General features: G+C 38.0%; 1 protein-coding gene across 2 annotated transcripts in view; it reads left to right on the top strand.

Annotated features, from left to right (window-relative positions):
- The first annotated feature begins 8,416 nt into the window (after nt 1-8,416).
- The window catches only part of GTPBP10 (GTP binding protein 10), a 28,728-nt gene continuing 13,065 nt past the window's right edge, over nt 8,417-24,079 (top strand). The window contains exons 1-4 of one of the 2 annotated variants that reach the window (XM_069461937.1): nt 8,417-8,467; nt 10,972-11,165; nt 12,328-12,419; nt 20,276-20,420. In XM_069461937.1, coding sequence (XP_069318038.1) covers nt 8,435-8,467; nt 10,972-11,165; nt 12,328-12,419; nt 20,276-20,420 — 464 coding nt within the window. In that variant the 5' untranslated portion in view covers nt 8,417-8,434. The remainder of the gene's footprint in view (nt 8,468-10,971; nt 11,166-12,327; nt 12,420-20,275; nt 20,421-24,079) is intronic. The other variant, XM_069461938.1, reaches the window with a different exon arrangement.

Here is a 24,079-nt window from a genome sequence, read left to right as displayed (position 1 = left end):
TGTTTGAGCATCGAGTGCTCAAATGCTGCTCTCTGCTGCCCATGGCCTTGTCAGAGAAAGCTGGCAGGAGGCTGTCTGGCTTGCTTGAATGATGGGATCAGATGGCCTGTCTTGGACATTCCAGTTCACCACTTACAGCCAGGTGATTTTGGATTTCATTTATAGCTTTTAAGCACCAGTTTCTTTATGCGTAAAATGTGGATAAGAGCTCTTCCACACTTGGGTTTTCCCAAAGCTTGACACACTCTGTGTCTGTAAAGCAAGTTTTTGAGAAAATGAACACTTCATATATTTTTGACCAGAATGTAAGCAGCTATAATCACCATGGAAGAACATTGGCATAATCTCTTTAATCTGAAAAGTGATCCAGAAATTCCACTCTTGGTGTCTACCCTCAAAGTCAGTGAGAGAAAATATTTATGTGACTAATTTCACACCTGTAATCCTAGCACTCTGGGAGGCTGAGGCGGGAGGATCGCTTGAGCTCAGAGTTTGAGACCAGCCTAAGCAAGAGCAAGACCCCATCTCTACTAAAAATAGAAAAATTAGCCAGACGTGGTGGCGTGCGCCTGTTGTCCCAGCTACTTGGGAGACTGAGGCAGGAGGATTGCTTGAGCCCGAGAGTTTGAGGTTGCTGTGAGCTAGGCTGGCGCCATGGCACTCTAGCCCAGGTGACAGAGTGAAACTCTGTCTCAAAAATCAAAAAACAAAAAAAACCTCTTAGCAAAACTAAGAATAGAAAAGAATTTTATTAACCTCATAAATGTTATCCACCAAACCCTACAGGAAACATCTTTCTTATAGTAAAATACTAAAAGAATTCTCTTTTAAATTAGGAGCAAGAAAAAGATGCCCATTATCTCTGCTAACATTCAAAATAATATCTGCATACAAAGGTTTGGAGGCAGAGAAAAAAGAAGGGGGTAAGGATTAGAAAAAAAGAATCAGAACTGTCTAGCCAAGCAGAGAGACAGCAAAGCTATTGGTGTGTATGGAGCTTGGAAATAAACTGCCTGGGTTTAAATCTTGCCTTCTAGGTTCAAATGATAATTTGTGACTTTGGACAAGTGATTTAATCTCTCTGTGATTCAGTTTCCTTATATTAAAACAGGGATAAAAAATGAACCTGCTTCAAATGGCTGTTGTGATAAATAAACATTTTTAAAGTGTTCAGAACAGTGCCTAACACATAGTAAACAAGCTGTGTACAAGCATATGTTCAAAAATAAGAAAATTATATACACAGACAAATTATTTAAATTAACAAGAGAGTTTTATAAGATGTTGGATATAAAACCAATCTGCAAAATTCATTGCATCTCTCTATATGAGCAACAAATAAATTAAAAAAAAGATACCATTTACAATAGCAACAAAAATATAAGGTATCCAGAAGTAAATTTAACAAAGGTATATTAATCCTTTATGGAGATTTTTATTGAAAATTATATTGAAACGTTAAAGACAATCTACATAAATATAATGCTAACATATGGTCTATAAAGATATCATCTTCCCAAATCAGCAAGGTAAAATACCTGGATAGATGGGTATTGCATGAAATAAATGAGTATCAGAAGAGAAATCGTCTCAAAGCTTGCATTTCTTTGCTGTCACAACATAAAGGTGAACCATTTCTACACTGCAGCGTTATGTGTGATGAAAAATGGATTATTTTTGACAATTGCAAGCATTCAGCACAATGGTTGGATAAAGATGAAGTGCCAAAACACAGTCCAAAATGGAATATTCATCAAACAAAGCTAATGGTGTCTGTTTGGTGGTCCAGCACTGGTATTATCCACTACAGCTTCATGAAACCTGGTCAATCGATTACAGCAGTTGTCTACTGCAACCAATTGGATGCAGTGATGAGGGTGCTTGTGATTAAGCAGCTGAGATTGGTCACTAGAGACAGGCCAATCCTCTTGCAAGACCACATGGGGCACAAACAACACTGCTCAAACTACAGAAGCTAGACTTGGAAACTCTCTGTCATCCACTGTATTCACCAGACCTTGCACCAATTGATTACCACTTCTTCCAGGCTTCACCAATTGACTACCACTTCTTGCAAGGAAAAATATTCAATTCCCAACAAGCTGTGGGAAACGCCTTTTGCAATTTCATCACCACTCGCTCTCCAGGCTTCTTTGCTGCTGGCATGAGCAAGCTACTGTTAAGATAGCAAAACTGTGTCATTAGTTTAGGCACACACTTTAATTGTACTGCTTATTGTTTGAGATGTACTAAACTAAACTTTTGATTTGAAATCCAACATTTCATATTTAAGTACCTAATAACTTAATTGCAAGCAGGGAACTGCAAATTAACACCACAGTGAGATACGAACTCACACCTGTCAGGTCAAACGTTAAGAAATCTGACAATATCAAGTGATGGTGAGCATATAAAGTGTATTAGTCAGAGTACTTTAGAGAAACAGAACCAACAGGATATATATAATATACACAATATATATTTATATAAACTATATTATATAACATGTACACAATATATAATACATATTATATATGCATATACATATATGTATTATATATACATATTATATATAAAATATAATGTATAATAAATTTTATTATGTTTTATATAAAAGAGATATATTAAAATAGATATTGTTATAAGGAATTGGCTCACCTGATTTTGCAGGCTGCAAAGTCCCACAATCTGCCATCTGCAAGCTGGAGACCCAGGAACGCTGGTGGTGTAGTTACAGCCTGAGTCCAAAGACCTGGCTGAACCAGGAAAGCTGATGGTGTCTGAGCCTAAAGGTCTGATAACCAGGAGACCCATTCCTGTAAGCCCCAGTCTGAGAGCAGAAGACTGATATCTCAGCTCAAGCAGTCAGGAAGAGAGAGTAAATTCTTCTTTCCTCTGCCTTTTTGTTCCATTCAGGCCCTCAATGGATTGGATGATGGGGAGGGCAATCTGTTTTACTCAGTTTATCAATTAAAATGCCAATTTCATATAGAAACACTCACAGACACATCCAGAAATAATGTTTAACCAAATACCTGGGCGCCCCATGGCCCAGTCACATTGACACATATAATTCTCCATCCATGAAGCAGCAGGATTCTTACACAGTGCTACTCTAGAACATAAATTGGCACTGTATTGTAAGTTTGTGCAAGTGCATAACTTGCAGTAAGTCTTCTCATTCCCAGGAATACATCTTGAAGCAATTCTTATAAATAGGTGCCAAGCAACATACACTAAAATGGAATATTCATATTAGCACTGTTCATAAAAGCAAAAACAATCAAAATGACCATTAACAGAATATATAATTAACTGTGGTATATTTGGCATAAGAAGATGTTATTCAGCAGTGAAAATGAATAGACCATATCTATATGCATTACAGATTTAAAAAAGAAGACACCATTTTTATAGGGCGCAAAGACAAGCAAAATTAAACCATATGTTCTTTAAAAATACATATACATGATAAAGTAATTTTAATAGTAAGGAAGTAACTAACACACAATTCAGGGGAGTGATTAGGTTTGGGTGTATAAGGAAATGAAATCTGGAGAGAATACATAAAAAGCTTCTATGCATAGTGATTTCATTAGTCTTCTTTTTATGGCTATGGTTTCTAACATATTTATGTTAGGTATATTATTTTATATTACCAAATAATGCCTAGTAAAATGTTTAGGTCAATCACAGAAATGACATACTTCAAAGATAGACAAAACATGGTGACTGATCACGCTGATACGAGATGGAGAGAAAACAAGAAAGAACTAATGCTTTCAGCATACTTGCTTACGGGGTGACACTGACAAACATGGAAGATGGAAAGAAAGATGGTTAGTGGGGAGGATTAATGTGATTTAGGTCATGTTGCATTAGAGTTGATTCTGGATCTTATGGAATATCTAAAATTTATCTAGAAAGTAGCTAGTTTGAGAGGTCTCTGCTTGATAGAAAATTAGCACTGCCATGACCACATACATTGATAAAAGAAAGTCAAGATGAATATGGGGGACTATATTTAGGGGTTCAAAACTGCAAATGGAATCAGTGAAGGAAGAAGAGAAAGAACAATCAGCCTACAGTTCTAGTGTGACATAATGTCACAGAACCAAAGGGAAGGTACAGTTGGAGAGCCACACAACTGCTGTAGGGTCAAACACTTCAGAGAGGGCTAGGAAAATTGGGTTTGAAATAGATTTTCCATTTGGCAAAAAGGAGGAGCAGTGGCAAATCTCAAAAGCACACCACACATTTTAAAAAAGCCATGATAAACTCACATAAATGTTTAGATTCCATAGTTGGTTATTTATAAAGCCAAGTGTACTACCTAACTAATCCATCTTATTTATCATTAATGATAATGAGCCATGTAACTAAGCAAGTATGTTTTCTAAGCCATGCATTTTTTTAATTAAAATCATCTTCACAAGCAGCAATATATTCATCGCCATCCTATCATGAGCATCCTGTTCCTAGCATATTCTCATTGTCCACAGAACGCTGATCCAGCTCCAAAGTCCCTTTCACGAAATTCAATTCTACCTCTACAATTGGTGTCCATTTTCACTGCATTACTTGGCAACCATTTTTGAATTACTACAGTGTGTTGTCTTTTTTCCATGAGAACATATAATGTTCCCTTACTAGTTTATAAAAATAATGTCTTTCATGTTTTCCTAGTAACTGATGTATAGCATAAAGGGCACTCAATAAATATTTTTGGCTGATTTCAATTTCACATCCATGCTATTCCCACAACTTACGAAGTTTTGTCAGCTTTCCACCAGCCACACCCCTCAAGTCTTTCAGAACTCTGGTTGATAATGCTGGTTAAGATTTCCTGGTTTAATCAGGCCAGTGGCCTATTAATTTGTCTCCATACTCCCTACCTTCTAATCACTTAGTTGCAGTTTGTCACACTTGCGTTTATCCTGTTTCTCCTTTATTCGGCATGCTTCTCCAAGAAATACTGCCATCATCACTCCCCACGGAATCAAGATGAACCTCCACACACAACAGGGACATGCTGACTGACTAATGCTACTGACTACCTACAAAAAGAATAATTTTTCAATTCATTGACTTTCTGACTCAGTATAATGAAAGACATTAATTTAAAACATCTACAATTGCATTGCCTCTTGTAAACCTTAATAACAATGTATTTGTCAAAGCCTGATTCAATGGCCTTGGGGAGAAAGCAAGCAGGAAATGAAGTTGAAACAAATAAGTACCCTGCAGAGAAAACAAGCACTCACAGCTGACTAATTGAAGGCAAAGATGGCATTATTTTTTCAGGAACACAGGAGACAAAGATGAACAAAATACTATGTCAGAGACAGGAGGAAAAAAGGTTCAAGAGAGAAGTTGAAAAAGATCATTAACCCTTACCCCTTCCAAAAAGGATCATTATTAGAAAATACTAATATGTTGTTATTGTTTAAGAAGAACAAGAAATAAAAGTTTATCTTAGGACATTAGAACCGAAACATAGAAGGCATATAAACATTGTGTATTTTAGGATCTTCACTTTCCCTCTTTGCATTCTATCAGTGATCGCTCTAAGGATTACAAAATATATGCTTAAGTTTTCAGACCATTTAGGGTTAATATTGAATCAATTCATGTAAAATGTAGAAATCTTGCAAGTTAGAAGTCCCTTTACTCACCTTCCCATCCTTTTTTTTTATAGTTGTCAAATACATTACATCTACATACATTATAAATCCCACTATACAATGTTATAATTTCCAATGCTCTTTATTTCTTGCCCCTGAAGACCTGAATTTTCATCTAGTTGTATTTTTCTTTAGTCTGAAGAACTTCTTTCATATTTCTTGTAGCACATGTCCACCAACAACATATTCTTTTAGTTTTCTTTATCTGAAAATGTATTTTAATTCACTTTCATTCATTCAGGATCATTTTCACTAGATATAGAATTCTGAGTTAATGTGTTGTTTTTGTTTTATTTCCACCAGAACTTTTTGTTTTGTTTTTGTTTTTGTTCTTTTTAGAGACAGGGTCTTACTCTGTCGCTCGGTCACCCAGGCTAGAGTACAGTGGCCTGATCATAGGTCACTACAACCTTAAACTCCTAGGCTCAAGTGATCCTCCCACCTATAACCTCTCATTAATTTTTAATTAATTCATGCCACTTTTCTAGCAAAATGCTGAAAATAGAGGTTCCTGAAAGATATATTTTAGTATGTAAAATTTGTTTGAAATTACCATACACATATACAAACAGATGTTTCTAACATTAATACTTATTTTAAAAACTTTAATAATACACAAACATAACAGTAATTACCTCTCTGGATTATAGCATTTAGGGTGGGTTTTTTCTTTTGTTTATATTTTGAGCCTATATCATTTTGCAATAAGAAAAAGAACTGTCGGGTTGGCAGTCTATTCTCGGTTCTTGGTGTGCTCTTGGCTGAAGAATGACCAGACACACCAATAGCAAGGGAAGCACGAAATGAAATTTACTGAGGAAGAGCAAGATAGGTTTATAGAGCAAGAGCAAGATACATTGGCCACAGACAAAAAATGGCAAGGGGCCCTGGTTATGGTCTGGGGTCCTGTTTTGTTTTTTTTTTTTTCTGAGACAGAGTCTCACTTTGTTGCCCGGGCTAGATTGAGTGCCATGGCGTCAGCCTAGCTCACAGCAACCTCAAACTCCTGGGTTCAAGCGATCCTACTGCCTCAGCCTCCCGAGTAGCTGGGACTACAGGCACGCGCCACCATGCCCGGCTAATTTTTTCTATATATATTTTTAGTTGTCCATATAATTTCTTTCTATTTTTAGTAGAGACGGGGTCTCGCTCTTGCTCAGGCTGGTCTCGAACTCCTGACCTTGAGCGATCCACCCGCCTCGGCCTCCCAGAGTGCTAGGATTACAGGCGTGAGCCACCGCGCCCGGCCTGGGGTCCTGTTTTTACTGTCTGGATTGGGCCCTCCTTGTTCAAACATCACCTGACCAGAGGGAAAATACATACAACCATTACAGGTTAAACGACAATTACAGCTTTACTGATCGGTGGTGAAGAAGGTCCAGTAGCAGCAAAGTAATCAAGACAGAGAGGGGTGGTTTTCACATCGTGTATTTCCAAATAATCAGTGTCCTAAGTGAAGGGTGGAAGAGACTGTCACATTGAAGTGTGAAAATGATTCTAGAAATTAGTAGTTTCAGTGGTTAAGAAAGAATTACATGACCGGCAGAGTAGTGCAGGGCTGTTTAGTATGGCTGTGCATGTTAGGTCCAGAGCTGAGGGGGAGACACACAAAGCCTCAGGTTTAGCAAAATGCTGTTTACTTTGAGCATCTGGGTGCAGATGGGTGGAGGCCGAAAAAAGTGTCCACCCCGGGAAGGGGAGAGTGGTGGGTTTTATAGAGTGTTTATAGGAGAGTAAGTAACTGAGCCAGAACAGCTGCTTGCAATAAATTTTTTTTCATCCAGTTCCTAGGGCCCTTGACTCAGTCACATCCATCCTGCAGCTCCAGCATCGTCCTTATGTCCTTATCAGGAGAGACAGGGAGGGATAAACTTCGTCCTTATCAGAGGGGAAAGGAATACAAGCTCCTCCTTTGCATTCCATTTCTTTATCTCCCTAGGGGTCTGGCAAAGGCTACTTGCCTGATAGTGCACATTTTCACTGCTTCAGGGAATGGGAAGAGCCACTCTCTGCTGCTCTTGTCCAGTTTAAGGAAAAGTAATTTCTTATTAATGCTCACACAGGCACGCTTCAAATGACAGCTGAATAAAAACTCTTTTGTCTACTGGACTCCAGGAAGCTACTCTCTGACATACGGTTGAAGACAAGTTTCCTTCCCCCACATAAGAGTCTTCTTATAGATCTCAGAGCCTGTCATTATTTTCAATAATACTTTCGTGCCACAGGTTTTACATTGTCTCCTGCAAGCTTCTGCTGGAGAATACTCAGTTCGGCACTGAACTAACAGTTTTTTGCGGTTCTTCTTTCCCCAGTCGAGTTTCCGTGTCTTTTACACGCTTGGTTTTACAGTCCGATGGAGGTTTTTTCGCTCTAAGACTCTGGTACGTTCTGTTTTTCTCAATTAGCATAAATATTGCTCCAAAGTAGCTGAGTCTCCAAGTCCATTCCATCGGAAATGTTCATTCCTGAGACACTGTGCACCCTACTGTCCCTTACCGCACTGCTTCTCGATTTTATCTCAGCGTTTTATTCTGCTTTACCCCCAAAGACAGGCCACCTTCCTACGCCGCACCCGCATTTAGCGTCCCATAGCTCCTGAGCGCCGCCGCGGCAGCGCACGACACAACGCATGCGCCAGGCCTCAGGCGCCTGCCAATGAAAAATCGCGCCGACGGCCGGCGGTGACGTAAAAAGGTTGCGCTGTACTTCAGTTCGTGCAGCTTCCGCGGGAATCGTGGCCGGTCGCAGTCATGGTGCATTGCGGTTGCGTGTTGTTCAGAAAGGTCCGTGTCTGGTGCTTCTCTGCCTGGTTCCCTTCGCCCCAGCTGAGGGCTCTGGTTCTCCCTCGCTCTTCTCCCTCCCCAGTTTTCTTTCCACAGGCTTTTTTTCCTGCTTGGTTTTACCATAGTCCTCTCTGCCCCTCCAGGAGTCAGGCTTTGCCAATAAAGGGTGACAAGGGGGTGTCTGCCTGGCGTGATTAGGGCGATCGTTTAGGGGCAGGGTTTGAGGTTCTTTAGGGGAATTGTGTGCACGTGGCATGAGGAATTGGGATACCTGCCTGCCGTGACTCAAATATTGTAGTGTTTTTTTCTTCTTTTAAATAATATCCATAGCCTGCTCTTCCATATTTTTTCTCGAGTGCAATGTTAAGATCTTTCTAGGCCTGGCGCAGTGGCTCACGCCTATGTAATCTCAGCACTCTGGGAGGCCGAGGCGGGAGGACAGCTAGAGGTCAGCAGTTTCAGACCCGCCTGAACAAGAACGAGACCCCGTCTCTACTAAAAACAGAAAGAATTAGCCGGGCGTGGTGGCACATACCTTTAGTCGCAGCTACTAGGGAGGCTGAGGCAGGAGGATCCCTTGAGCCCAGAAGTTTGAGGTAGCTGTGAGCTAGGCTGACGCCACGTCACTCCATTCAGGGCAACAGAGCGAGACTCTGTCTCAAAAGAAAAAAAAAATTCTTTCTAAAGAAGACTTTATCACGAAAAGAGAATGTGTAATTGACATGCCTTCTTGCAGAAAATTTAGGTTTGTTTGTGTGTACTGGCCGTCTTAGAATGGCTGTTGTAAAAATTTACAACTGCTTCGAATTAAAAAAAACACACTTTATATGGACCTCAACTAGTAATGTTTTTTGAAAACCTGCCGGCATTATATTTTGGCCATTACCTTACTACTAAGGACCAGATTGAAATATTTCCTTTAAGTGAGGCTGCTAAACCTCTGAATCTGGTAAATCTAGAGCACTAAAAATGTTTCACATATTGAATAGAACTTTAAAAACCTTCCTCTAGAGTGTATCAGAATGGTCAATATTTCAATTTTTTTCGAAACAAACTTTTTTTTTATTTTAATTTTTTATTTTTTTAAGGCCAGTTAAGGGAAGCAGTGAGACTGAAGAAGGAACAAAGGACTCTAACTGGTTGTGATCAATTAGTTGTAACCACCACTGCACTGGGACCATCCTTAAATAGATGTTTTGATACTTATAATGTGACTAAAGTTGTGAAGATTATGAATTTAGGAAATTATGCTAAGATATTTTGATAGCCTGGGATGGGAGGTTAATACACAAGTTCTATACCTAAACAAAGTTTTTGATTTAGGGAAGGAAAAGGTAAACACTAAATACATTATAAGATTTCAAAAAAGGTAATAATAGAGGTATAATAAAATTGCTGAGAGAGCCAGCAAAATCAGGGTAAGAGTTGATTAGAGGAATGAAGAAAGACGTAAGAAAATATGGCATTCAGGTTAGTTTATGATAGAAAAGGACATGTGACAGTTTTAAGTAGAGGAAAAGTGTGAGCAGGGTGGCATATAGACATGGCAGTCCATTATGTAGTACAGAGCAAAGAGGAAGAAGAGATGGGAAGGGTTGAACAAATGAAAATGATACTGGAAGTGTAGATTAAAGTCTTTGAATATACAGAGTACTAGGAATTTTAGACTTTATTTCGTAAACAGTAAAAAGCAAACAAAACCATGGGTGGTTTTTGAATAGGGAAGAAACATGATTAGAGATCAGATCCATTTCAGAAAAATAGCTTGGGCAACAAGATGGAGGATGCATTAGGGAAAGAATGCCTAGATACTGAAAGATCATTTATTGGTCTAGCTACTAGGGCAATGGTACTGGAAAGAGGAGATAGGGTTAGCAGGGCTTCAGAAAAAGACGCATGTATAGTATGAAAGATTTTCATTTGTGCAGTCTCAGTGAATAGATGAACCATGCTTCCATTATTTGAGAGAACACTGGAGGAACAAATTTTTGCCTGGGGAAAAGTTTGGTTTTGTTACATTGACATTTGTTTGTGAGGTGACTATTATTCGTTCATCTGATATTTAAGAACAAGTTAAATATTAGAGGAGTTTCAAATATAAATTAAATACAGATCGTGTTCTCAGTTGCTTTAAACTACTAAAAGCTACATACATCCTGGTGGAGATGTTCAACATATTGGACTTAGGAAATATCTTTCCTATGCAATAGTTATTTATACTCACCCAGGAGAGAAAGTCTGGAATGAAATGAGTGCCAAGGTCAGAGACCATGAGGATAGATGGGATAATAATTGATAATTGAAAAAAAAAGTCTTAAGAGACATAATCAAATGATAAAGGGAGGTCATCCTGGAGGTGAGCTAAGAAAAGGTGCTAGAATTGGCATACAGAAAGCCATTACTGATTTTTTTAAAAGAAGTTTTAGTGGAACTAAGAACTAGAAAGGAGTTCTAAGTTGATAAGCACATTTGGTATATAAATGTTTCTCTCTCTTTTATTTAAGTATGGAAATTTCATTGATAACCTAAGACTCTTCACTAAAGGAGGAAGTGGTGGAATGGGTTATCCTCGCTTAGGTGGAGAAGGTGGAAAAGGTGGTGACATCTGGGTTGTAGCCCATAAAAAAATGACTTTAAAACAACTTAAAGACAAATATCCTCAGAAACGCTTTGTGGCTGAAGGAGGAGCAAACAGTCGGTAAGTACTTACTGAGTGACTTTAATTTTATAAAATCAAACCCTCCTGTAAAAAAAGTTAGAAGATAAAAACTAAATTGGTATCTGAAGTAAATTATTTCTTGTATTTGTAACTGAGCAAAAGTCTAAAATATCTCAATTCATAAAAGGCTGGTCCTAAGGAATATTTTGGAGTTCTTAAACTTTTTATCCATTTCTTCTCCCATTGTCTATCTGTATTCTCTTTGCATTTCCTATGTAGAAATAGAACATAATGTGAATTTCCAGCATTTTCTTTTAAGATTATCTTTGACAACCTTTAGGAAACCTTTCTCAAATCTGAACCATACTACTCCACCCCACCACCATTAAAAGTCAGTTTCCTATACTATTCCACTCAGAGATTAACCTTTTCTTGACTTTTCTAAGACTTTTCTGTGTCTGTACACAAATGTAGTTATGTATATGCATATACAATTTTGGGATACAAAAATGAGAGCACAATATTTTACAACCACCTCTTTTTGTTTAACTTTTTTTTTCCATGTCAGAAAATTATTCAGAATAACTATAATATTATAGTATTGAAAATGAAAGTTTATCATTTGTCTATTTAGGTTATTGTTGATATTTTTTGCTCTTATAGGCACAATGCATCATTCTTTTGTAGATATTATTTTACCTGGTGGTTCAATTATTTTCTTGATAAATTCCTGGATATGGAATTACTAAGTTACAAGTTTATACCAATTTATTCTCTCATGAGCAGTTTGAGAGTAGCCAAATTAGTCTCTTACAATTTAGGTGCTTTCATTTGAGGTGAATTTTTCAAAAGCTTTGTTATTCAGTGGGTTTCAATTTTTTTCTATTAATAGCTGATTTGTATTATAGCAATGGTCAGGGGTGCAATATCTTAGTTCATTATTGGTTAAAATGATTTTTGCTGGTTAATTTGGTTACTTAAATCATTACCTGATACCATTTTAATGGAATACAATAGTCTAAAATGCAAATAAATAGGGAACATTTTAGTTTTTCTTTAATACTGTATTTGACCATTTAATATCTGCATTGGCTAGAAGAATTGATTGCTACTCTCCTTTATAAACCATTATATTTGCTTGAAGTATAAACCCTTTAATTTAGAGGTTTTCCTTATTTTCATTTGGCTTTTTTTTTGGTAGGGTTAGTGCACTGAAAGGCTCCAAAGGAAAAGACTGTGAAATCTGTGCACCTGTAGGTATTTCAGTAACTGATGAAAATGGTAAAATTATAGGTGAGTGTACTCTATCTTCTAAGATTGTAAAAATGGGCACATTTTCTAAAATTGAGGATTTGTGGGAATATCTTGAGTTTTAAAAAAAAATTTTAAATTATGGCTACGTAATAGTTGTATATATTTATAGGGTACATGTGATGTTTTGATACAGGCATACAATATGAATTAATCAAATCGGGGTAATTGGGGTATCCATCACCTTAGGGCTTTATCATTTCTTTATGTTAGGAACATTCCACTCTTTCAGTTATTTTAAAGTATACCCTCACTTATTGTTGATTATAGTCACTTTGGTGTGGTATCAAACTATATTTTTGCACCCATTAATCAATCCCACTTTATTCCTCCCTCCCTACTGCACTTCCCAGCCTCTAATAACCATCATTCTACTGTCTCCATGAGATCAATTGTTTTTAATATTTAGTTCCCACATATGAGTGAGAACATACGAGATTTGTCTTTTTGTGCTTGGCTTATTTCACTTAACATAATATTCTCCAGTTCCATCCATGTTGTTGCAAATGGCAGGATTTCATTTTTTTTTTTATGGTTATGTAAATTTCCATTGTGTTTATGTACCACAATGGCTTTATACATTCGTCCACTGATGGACACTTAGGTTGATTCCAAATCTTGGCTATTGTGAATAGTGCTTCAATAAACATGGGAGTGCAAATATCTTTCTGATATACTGAATTCCCCTCTTTTGGATACATACCTAGCAGTGGGATTGCTGGGTCATATGATAGTTCTATTTTTAGTTTTTTGAGAAACCTCTATACTGTTCTCCCTAGTGGTTGCACTAATTTACATTCTCACTAACAGTGTATGAGGATTCCCCTTTCTCCACATCCTCTCCAGCATTCGTTATGGCCTTTATGATAAAAGACATTTTAACTGGGATCTCATTGTAGCTTTGTTTTGTATTTCTCTGATGACTAATGATATTGAGCATTTTTTTCATATACCTGTTGGCCATTAGTATGTCTTCCTTTGAGGAATGTCTGTTCGGATCTTTTGCCCATTTTTAAATTGGATTATTTGATTTTCTCCTATCAAGTTGTTGGAGCTCCTTATATATTCTAGTTATTAATCCCTTGTCAGATGCGTAGTTTGTAAATATTTTCTCCAGGTCTGTGAGTTATCTCTTCACTTTGTTGATTGTTTCCTTTGCTGTGCAGAAACCTTTTAGCTTGATGTGATCCCATTTGTCCAATTTTGCTTTGGTTGCCTGTGCTTTGGGGGTATTATTCAAGAAATCCTTGCTCAGACCAATGTCCTGAAGCATTTCCCCAATGTTTTCATTTAGTAGGTTTTTTTGTTTGTTTATTTTGAGACAGAGTCTCAGTCTGTTGTGCAGGCTAGAGTGCTGTGGCATCAGCCTAGCTCACAGCAACATCAAACTCCTGGGCTCAAGCAATCCTCCTGTCTCAGCCTCCTGAGTAGCTGGGACTACAGGCATGTGCCACTACACCCAGCTAATTTTTCTATTTTTAGTAGAGACAAGGGGGTCTCAATTTTGCTTGGGCTGGTCTCGAACTCCTGACCTCAAGGGATCCCCCCACTCCCTCAGCCTCCCAGAGTGCTGGGATTACAGGCGTGAGCCACCCTGCCCAGCCTTCAGTAGTTTCTTAGTTTCAGGTCTTAGATTTAAATCTTTAATCCATTTTGATTTGATTTTTGTAAATGGTGAGAGGTAAGGATCTAGTTTCATTCTTCTCCATATGGACATCCAATTTTCCCAGCACCATTTATTCAAGAGACTGTCCTTTCCCCACTGTTCGTGGTACCTTTGTCAAAGATACGTTTACTATACCTGTGTGGATTTATTTCTGGATTCTCTATTCTGTTCCAGTGGTCTATGTGTCTGTTTTTATGCCAATACCATGCTGTTTTGGTTACTACAGCTCTGTAGTATAATTTGAAGTCAGGTAATGTGATTCTTCCAGTTTTGTTCTTTTTGTTTAGGATGGCTTTGGCTATTCCAGGTGCTTTGTGGCTCCATATAAATTTTAGGATTATTTTTTCTATTTCTGTGAAGAATATCATTGGTACTCTGATAGGGATTGCATTGAATCTGTAGATTGCTTTGGGTAGTATGGACATTTTAACAATATTGATTCTTCTAATCTATGAGCATGGAATATCTTTCCATTCTTTTGTGTCCTCTTCAGTTTCTTTCCTCAATGTTTTATAATTTTCATTATGGAGATCCTTCACTTCTTTGATTAAATTTATTCCTAGGCATTTAATTTTATTCACAGCTATTGTAAATGGGATTAGTTTCTTGGTTTCTTTTTCACATTGTTTACTGTTGACATATAGAAATGCTACTGATTTTGACATTTTGATTTTGTATCCTGCAGATTTACTGAATTTGTTTATGAGTTCTAATAGTTTTTTTTGTGGAATCTTTAGGTTTCTTTAGATAAAAGATCATATTGTCTATAAACAAGATAATCTGACATCTTCCTTTCCAATTTGTATGCCTTTTATTTCTTTCTCTTATCTCATTGCTCTAGCTAGAACTTCGAGTACTATGTTGAATAACAGTGGTAAAAGTGGGCATCCTTGTCTTGTTCCAGATCTTAGAGGAAAGGCATTCAGTTTTTCCTTATTCAGTATGATACTAGCTGTGGGTATGTTCTGTATGGCTTTTATTTTGTTGAGGTAGGTTCTCCTTCTGCACCCAGTTTGTTGAGAGTTTATCATGAAGGGATGTTGAGTTTTATTGAATGCTTTTTCAGCATCAAGTGAAATGATCATATGGTTTTCCTCCTTCGTTCTGTTGATAAGATATATCACATTGATTGATTTGCATATGATTCATCCTTGCATCCCTGGGATGAATCCCACTTGATCATAATGAATAATCTTTAAAATGTTGGATTTGGTTTGCTAATCTTTTGTTGAAAATTTTTATATCTATGTTCTTCATGGATATTGGCCTGTAGTTTTCTTTTTTTGTTGTGTCTTTGGATGTCAGGGTGATACAGGCCTCATAGAACGAGTTTGCAGGTATTCCCTCCTTGATTTTTTGGAATAGTTTAAGTAGGATTGGTATTACTTCTTTGAATACTTGGTAGAATTCAGCAGTGAAGCCATTGGATCCTGCACTTTTCTTTGATAGGAGACATTTTATTAATATTACTGCTTCTGTCTTGTTACTTGTTATTGGTTTATTCAGGCTTTGGATTTCTTCCTTGTTTAATCTTAGCAGATTGTGTGTGTCTAGGAATTAATCCATTTCTTCTAGGTTTTTTCAACTCTGATTTTATTTCTTTGGGTCTTCACTCTTTTTTTCTTAGTCTGGCTAAAAGTGTGTCAATTTTGTTCATCTTTTCAAAAAACCAATTTTTCATTTCACTGATTTTTTTTTTTTTTGCTTTGTTTTTAATTTCATTTATTTCTTGTATTGATTTATTTCTTCTACTAATTTTGGGCTTGCCTTGTTCTTGTTTTTCTAGTTCTTTGAGAGGTATCATTAGGTTATTTGAAGCTTTTCTGCTTTTTCTATGTAGGCATTTATAGCTATAAACTTTCCTCATATTACTGCTTTTTCTGTATCACATAGGTTTTGGTGTGTTCTGTTTTCATTTTCATTTGTTTTGAGAAATTTTTTAATTTCCTTCTTAACCTCTTTGTTGAGCCACTGGTCATTTAGGAGCATATTTTTTAATTTCCATGTGTTTGTATAGTTTCCAGTGTTCCTCTTGTTATTTATTGATTTCTAGTTTTATCCCATCATGGTCAGAGAAGATACTTGGTATGATTTTAATTGTTTTGAGATTTTTAAGACTTGTTTTGTGGCCTAACATATGGTCTATCTTTGAGAATGATCCATGAGCTGAGAAGAAGAACATATATTCTGCAGCTGTTGGATGAAACATTCTGTTTCATATCTATGAAGTCTGTTTTGTACAGATTAAGTCCAATATTTCATTGTTGATTTTCTGTCTGGATAATCTGTCTAGTGCTGAAAATGGAGTGTTGAGGTCTCCAGTGATTATTGTAGTTATATATCTTCATATATATATCTGAGTGCTCCAGTATTGGCTGCATATGTATTTAGAATTGTTATATCCTCTTGCTGAATTGACCCCTTTATCATTATATAATGACCTTCTTTGTCTCTTTTTACAGTTTTGTTTTGAAATCTATTTTATCTGATAGAAGTATAGCTATTTCTGCTCTTTTTTGGTTTATGTTTGTGTAGAATATCTTTTCCATCCTTTTATTTTCAGTCTGTGTGTGTCTTTATAGGTAGAATGGGTTTCTTGTAGACAATATATAGTTTGGTCTTGGATTCCTTTTTTTTTTTTTTTTAATCAATTCAGCCACTGTATGTCTTTTGATTAGAGAGTTTAGTCCGTTCACATTCAATGTTATTATTGATAGGTGAGGACTCACTACTGCCATGTTGTTATTTGATTGCTGGTTGTTGTGTGGTCCTCTCTTTCTTTACTTCCTTCTTATCTTCTTTGTTAAAAGTGATTTACTCTGATAGTTTATTTTAATTTCTTGCTTTTTATTTTTTGTGTATCTGTTATAGGTCTTTTGATTTAAGGTTACCATGAGGCTTGCAAAAACATCTTATAACCAATTATTTTAAACATGACAATTAACTCTGCTTACAAATAAACAAGCAAAGAGAAATCTAACAAACTCTACACTTTAATTCCATCCCTCCTCGCTTTAACAGTTTGTTTTCATTTATATAGTTTTATACTATCTATCTCTCAATAATTTGTTTGATTTATTTTTGATAGGTTTGTCTTCTTCTAGTCTTCTTATTCAAGATATAGTTTATGTACCACAGTTACCAGCAATAGAGTATTCTGTATTTGTGTGCTTACTGTTACCAATGAGTTATATAACTTCAGATGATTTTTTTACTGTTTGTTAATGTCCTTTTCTTTCATACTGAAGAACTCCTTTTAGCATTTCTTGTAGGACAGGTCTGGTGTAGGTGAAATCCCTCAGCTTTTGTTTGTCTGGGAAAGTATTTCTATATCAAGTTTGAAGGATATTTTTGAAGGATATAATATTCTAGGGTTACGGTTTTTTTCCTTCAGCACTTTGAATATGTCATGCCACTCTCTCCTGGCCTGTAAGGTTTCCCCTGGGAAGTCTTCTGCCAGAGCTATTAGAGCTCCTTTATATGTTTTTTTTTTTTTCTTTTTTTCTTTTTTCTTGTTTCCCTTAGGCCATTTTCTTTATCCATGACCTTAGGGAGCTTGGTTATTAAATGCCTTGAGGTAGTCTTGCTTGAGTTAAATCTAATTGGTGTTCTGTGACCAAGGTACCTTCTTGTACCTTAATATTGGTATCTTTTTGTAGATTTGGAAAACTCTGTTATTATTTCTTTGAATAGACTTTCTACCACAGTCTCTCTCTGTCTCCTCTTTAAGGCCATAACTCTTAGATTTGCCTTTTCGAGGTTATTTTCTAGCTCTTGTAGGTATGCTTCATTCTTTTTTATTCTTTTTTCCTTTTTTATCTTCTGAATGTGTATTTTCAAATAGCCTGTCTTCAGACTCACTAATTCTTTCTTCTGCTTGATCAGTTCTGCTGTTGAGAGACTCTGATGCGTTTCTCAGTTTGTCAGTTGTATTTTTCAGCTCTAGAACTTCTGCTTGATTTTTTATTATTATTTTAATTTCTATGTTAAATTTCTCTGATAGGCTTCTGAATTCCTTCTCTGTGTTGTTTTGAAGTTCACTGAGCTTCTTTAGGACAACTCTTTTGAATTCTTTGTCTGAAAGGTCACCTATCTCCATTATTCTGGGATTGGTCACTGGTCGTACCTTATTTAGTTCATTTGTTGAGGTCATGTTTTCCTGGATATTCTTGATGCTTGTGGATGTTCATTGATGTCTGGGAATTGAAAAGTTAGGTATTTATTTTAATCTTTGTAATCTGGGCTTGTTTGAACCCATCCTTCTTAAGAAGGCTTTCTACATATTCAAAGGGAATTGAGTCTTATGATCTAAGTCTTTGTTCACTGCAGCCATAATAGCACTGGGGGTGCCCCAAGCCCAGTAATTTTGTGACTCTTGCAGACTCCTCGTGGTACCACCTTGGTGGACATGGATAAGATATGGGAGAATTCCCTGGAATGCTAGACAAAGTCTCTCACTCTCTTTCCTCACTCTCTCTGCTGGGCTGCTGGAGTTGTGGGGAGGAATGATGTGAGTACTCTCTCATGGTCACCGCAGGTCACTCCTGAAGCCAACTGAGTCACCCAAAGCTCATAGTGACTGCTGCCTGGCTACTTCTGATGTTTATTCAGTACTAAAGGGGCTCTTTAGTTAGCAGGTGGTGAATCCTGTCAGGACTGGATCCTTCCCTTCTGTAGAACATGTTACCTTCTGGCCCAGTGGGTCTTGAAATGCTCTCCAGGAACTAAGGCCTGGACTCGGGCTTCGGGAATCTGCTTGGTACTTCTGCAGCTGAGCTAGCACACAAGTTGCAGAACAAAGTCCTCTGAACTCTTCCCTTTCCTTTCCCCAAGTGAAAGAAGACACCCTGAGCTGCACTGCCTGGAGTCGGGGGAGGGGTGACACAGGTACTGGCTTGGCCATCCCTGCTGTTGTATCACTGGGGAGTGCACCCCAAGTGCACTAGCTCTGAGCCAGCACAGCTGCAGGAATTGCCCAAGGACTGCATCCTTTGTAAAGCCTGACTGCTTTACAGATTTATTCCACGTCCCATGCTGCTTTATGTCAGCCGGTGGTGGGGCTAGCCAGACATAGCGTTTTGGGGTGGAGGATTTCCCTTGGCCAGGCTGGTCTAAATGCTCCCTCCATGGGTGCCTGCAGAATTCTGCCCTGTGCTGTGTTCTCCCGTGACAGGGTGTCCCTGAGTTCCAATGCAAAGTCCCAGAATCACTTCAGTCTCCCTCTGCTGGTCACATAGATTCTCTCTCCACTGTGTGCTATCATGGCACTGCCAGGAATGGGGGAGGGGTGGCGTAAGCAGTGGGAGGCTGTCTTTTCTGCTCTCTTCAGTGCCTCTTTCCTTGATAATGTTAATATCAGGTACTGTGATCACTTACCTGATTTTTGGTTCTTCTGAAGGTGCTTCTTTGTGTGGATAGTTGTTGAATTTGGTGTTTGTGCAGAGGGACAATCTTTGGAGGTTTCTATTTGGCCGTTTTGTGCCACCTTTTCCCTCTCTTGAGTTTAAGAATAATTTTTTTTAAATTTTAACAGTTTCAGCAACTAATTTATAATAGAGTATTTTAAACGCGAAAGTTGTTCAAAATTGACTTCTTGATTTAAGATTATTTTAAAGATATAAGAGTGCTTCGTTTTGTTTCTTTAGAGGCAGAGTCTCACTCTGTTGCCCGGGCTAGAGTGCCATGTCTCCAGCCTAGCTCACAGCAACCTCAAACTCCTGGGCTCAAGGGATCCTCCTGTCTCAGCCTCCCGGGTGGCTGGGACTACAGGCACACGCCACCATGCCCGGCTAATTTTTTTCCTATGTATTTTTAGTTGTCCATCTAATTTCTTTGTAATTTTTTAGTAGAGACAGGGTCTTGCTCTTGCTCAGGCTGGTCTTGAACTCCTGACCTCAAGCAATTCTCCCACCTCGGCCTTTCAGAGTGCTAGGATTACAGGCATGAGCCACCTTGCCTGGCCGAGTGCTTTGTTTTAAAACGTGTAACTAGTCTCTTTTCAACTGCTTTTAATTGTTTTCCTAGGGTCAGACCTTATGATAGAAATTTAATTCTTTTGTTTAGCCCTCTGGATTTGTAAATTGGAACTTCCTGGCATGTATTTCTGAAAGAAAATATCATGCTACTTATTCTACTTATTGATCTTTGCTGTATTTTTCTCCCTCTTTTTAAGGAGAACTCAATAAAGAAGGTGATAGAGTTTTGGTAGCTGAAGGAGGTCTTGGTGGTAAATTACTTACAAATTTCTTACCATTGAAAGGCCAGAGACGAATAATTCACCTTGATCTAAAACTTATAGCTGATGTAGGCCTAGTAGGGTAAGTATCATTCATATTTTTACTATTATACTTTCAAAGAGACTGTCTATGAATAGAAAATAAATGTACATGGTAATTTGGGGCCAGAATTATTTGTAGTTTATGGAATTTGTGCATTGTGTATGTACTTTGGCAATATGACGCTAAATACAGTTATTTTCAAATTGTCAGCATAGAGTTTCATCATTAAAATTCATTGGTAAAAGGAAGATCAGAGCAATTGAATAGGTCAATGGGAATGTTAGAGAATGAATAAAGAAGAAAAATCAGTCAAATGCAATGTTAAAAGGAGGTTAAAGAATGTTACCAGATATTAAGAAATAAAATTAGGAATTCAAACAAACCATATTTTTAAAAATATATAGAAGGAAATAAATAGAAGGGAAAAAAGGTTGAGATGTTCTCATGAGTCTTAATAGAGGCATTGAGGTGTCAGTAATCAGGTGGTTAAAGACTAGTATAGGCAGTCTCAATTCTCACACTTCCACACTAATGGACACCAAATTGAATCTTGCTATGACTATTTCTGTACCCTTTATGCCTCTGCTTAGGATCTGTCTATTTCAGTACTGCAGGCCTCACAAGATTATCGTCTTCGATCAGCCTTGGTTTTTCCATTAAATAATGCTATTTAGCTGTGGGGTTTGCAGTGCTGCTGCCCACTGGAGGGGGATAGATAGCAAGATAGTGAGTAAAGGAAGGGAAAACTTCAATTTACATTTCTCCATTCTCTCTCTCCTCCTTCCTCTCTGTAGCCCTCTTAAAGCATTATAGTTATTCAGATGGAAGGAGAAGATAGGGAAAACCGCCTTATTGCTGTTCTATTCCAAATTCCTAGGTGGTGTTTTTGTTTTTTTTGTTGTTTTTTTTTTTTTGAGACAAAGTCTTGCTCTATTGCCGGGCCAGAGTGCTGTGACATCAGCCTGGCTCACAGCAACCTCAAATTCCTAGGCTTAAGCAATCCTCCTGCCTTAGCTTCCCAAGTGTGGGTCTACAGACGTGTACCACCACGCCTGTCTAATTTTCTCTATTTTTAGTTGCTGGGCTAATTTATTTCTATTTTTAGTAGAGGCAGGGTCTCGCTCTTGCTGAGGCTGGTCTTGAACTTCTGATCTCAAGCGATCCTCCAGCCCTGGCCTCCCAAAGTGCTAGGATTATAGGCATGAACCACCACACCTAGCCCCCCAAATTCCTGGTTCTATTCCTTGCATTCCATAGCTTCTTTCAAAGCTCTTTTCATCTTCCTCTCCAGCCGTCTCACTGCTTTTTTTTTTCTTGCTCTGTTGCCTAGGCTAGAGTGCAATGACATCATCATAGCTCATTACAACCTCAAACTTCGGGGCTCAAGCAATCTTCTTTCCTCAACCTGAGTAACTGGGACTACAGAGAAATGCCACCAAGCCCAGCTAATTTTTCTATTTTTTTTTTTTTTTTTGTAGAGTTGGGGTCTTGTTGTCTCCCAGGCTGGTCTTGAACTCTTGGGCTCAAGTGATCTTTCCACCTTGGCCCCACAAAGTGCTGGGATTACAGATGTGAGCCACCATGCCCAGCCTTTCACAGCTTCTCTACCAGACTCTTAAGTCTGAATCTCTCACCTCTTGCCTTGCCTCACCAACGACTAAGTCTTACCACTGTTGGCTTAGAATTCACAGAGGCCCCATTCCTGCTAAAATTGTAACAAGAAAAGATGTGAAACTAGCTTGCCATTCACATATAATTTTTTCAATAAAACAGTTATGAGAGTTATGAGGCATAAGTTCTGTGATCCTCTGTATTCTTCAGAAACATAGTAGGTTTAGTAGGGTTTTGTGAACAAGACTGGGAGTCCATCCATTCACAGTCTCATTTGGTGGAACAATGTGTTTCTGCTTCCAAAAAGACAGCTTTAGAGTCTATGAGGAGCCTAGCAGAGCTGAGTAGTAAAGGTGGGGTTAGGGGTGGAGGACTGGGGTTAGACTATTTGGATGAGGATATTCAATCCTCTGGAGGCTGGCTAGCTGGTCTTGGATAAGTTATACAACCTCTCTAAGCCTTTGTTTTCTCATCTTTAGTAATAGTGAATGGAGATAGTGCTTACCTTAAAATGTTGGTGGGTAAGATAATGCGTATACAGTAGAACACATGCTTTGCATTTATGAGTGCTCAATTAGTTGCAGCTGCTACCATCATCATCCTTGTGTTGTAAACTTACTGATGACTGCATGAACTACTAGGATCTTCAGAAGTAGGTCTGAAATTACAACCAGAAATAAAAGCACCAAGATTCTTAAGCATATTGAAAGAGAATGGGAGAAAAAATTAAAAATTCTTTCTTTCTTTTTTTTTTTTTGAGACAGAGTCTCACTCTCTTGCCTGGGCTAGAGTGCCGTGGCGTCAGCCTAGCTCACAGCAACCTCAGACTCCTGGGCTCAGGCGATCCTCCTGCCTCAGCCTCCCGGGTAGCTGGGACTATAGGCATGTGCCACCATGCCCAGCTAATTTTTTCTATTTTTAGTTGTTTGGCTAATTTCTTTCTATTTATAGTAGAGACAGGGTCCTGCTCTCTTGCTCAGGCTGGTCTTGAACTCCTGAACTCAAGCAATCCTCCCACCTCGGCCTCCCAGAGTGTTAGGATTACAGGTGTGAGCCACTGCGCCCGACCTTAAAAAAATTCTTCTTCCTTCTTTTTTTTTTTTTTTTATTTCAGCTTATTATACGGATACAAAAGTTTAGGTTATGTATATTGCCCATGCATCCCCACCCCCAGTCAGAGCTTCAAGCCTGTCCGTTCCCCAGACAGTGCGCATCGCACTCATTATGTAGGTATACACCCATCCCCTCCCCCCACCCCCCACATCTGTCCCACATCCCCCATCTGTCCCACACCCAATTGGTGTTATTCCCAAATGTGCACTTAGGTGATGATCGGGGAAACCAATTTGCTGGTGAGTACATGTGGTGCTTATTTTTCCATTCTTGGGATACTTCACTTAGTAGAATGGGTTCCAACTAACTGGCTCCGCCTAGTGACAAAAAATTCTTAAGCAGAGTGTTTACCATATGTATTCTAGTGCTTTTAATTAGGCAGCTATTTTTGAAAAGTTCCTACTGCGAATACTGGCATAAGTAGATTCCTTTTAGCTGGTTTTGGAAATGGACTGAACCGTAGAAGAAAATTATCATTTAACTAATACACTTGTACTACTGTTGTCAGATCTGTTCTTTGCATAGGTTGGATTTCAGCCTCTAAAATTTTCATTAAGTACTTTTCAAGAAAAATCTCAAATATCTGTTCTTCAGCCATTAGCATCGTCTTTCTATTCATACTTTGATCTTCTTGGAAATAGTTGCTTGCTTTTTTATGTGCTTAATAATTATTATGAAAAAATGAGGATATTGGAAATAAGCAAATCCAGCTAGTAGTAATCTTGGAGAAAAATATTACAATTTGCTTTTCAAAAGTTACAAGAGCTTGGGTGAAACAGGATATGAGAAAATAATGTATGTTCCAGGAGAAATGAGTCATTAAGAATCTCACATAATTACTTTTTTTTTTAGACAGAGTCTCTGTTGCCTGGGCTAGAGTGCCGTGGCGTCAGCCTAGCTCACAGCAATCTCAAACTCCTGGGCTCAAGCGATCCTCCTGTCTCAGCCTCCCGAGTAGCTGAGACTACAGGCAT

This window comes from Eulemur rufifrons, chromosome 29 (genome assembly GCF_041146395.1).
Source record: "Eulemur rufifrons isolate Redbay chromosome 29, OSU_ERuf_1, whole genome shotgun sequence".
NCBI classification, from domain to species: domain Eukaryota; kingdom Metazoa; phylum Chordata; class Mammalia; order Primates; family Lemuridae; genus Eulemur; species Eulemur rufifrons.
The sequence above is the reverse complement of the archived record's forward strand: the minus strand, read 5'-3'. Positions and strand labels throughout refer to the sequence as shown.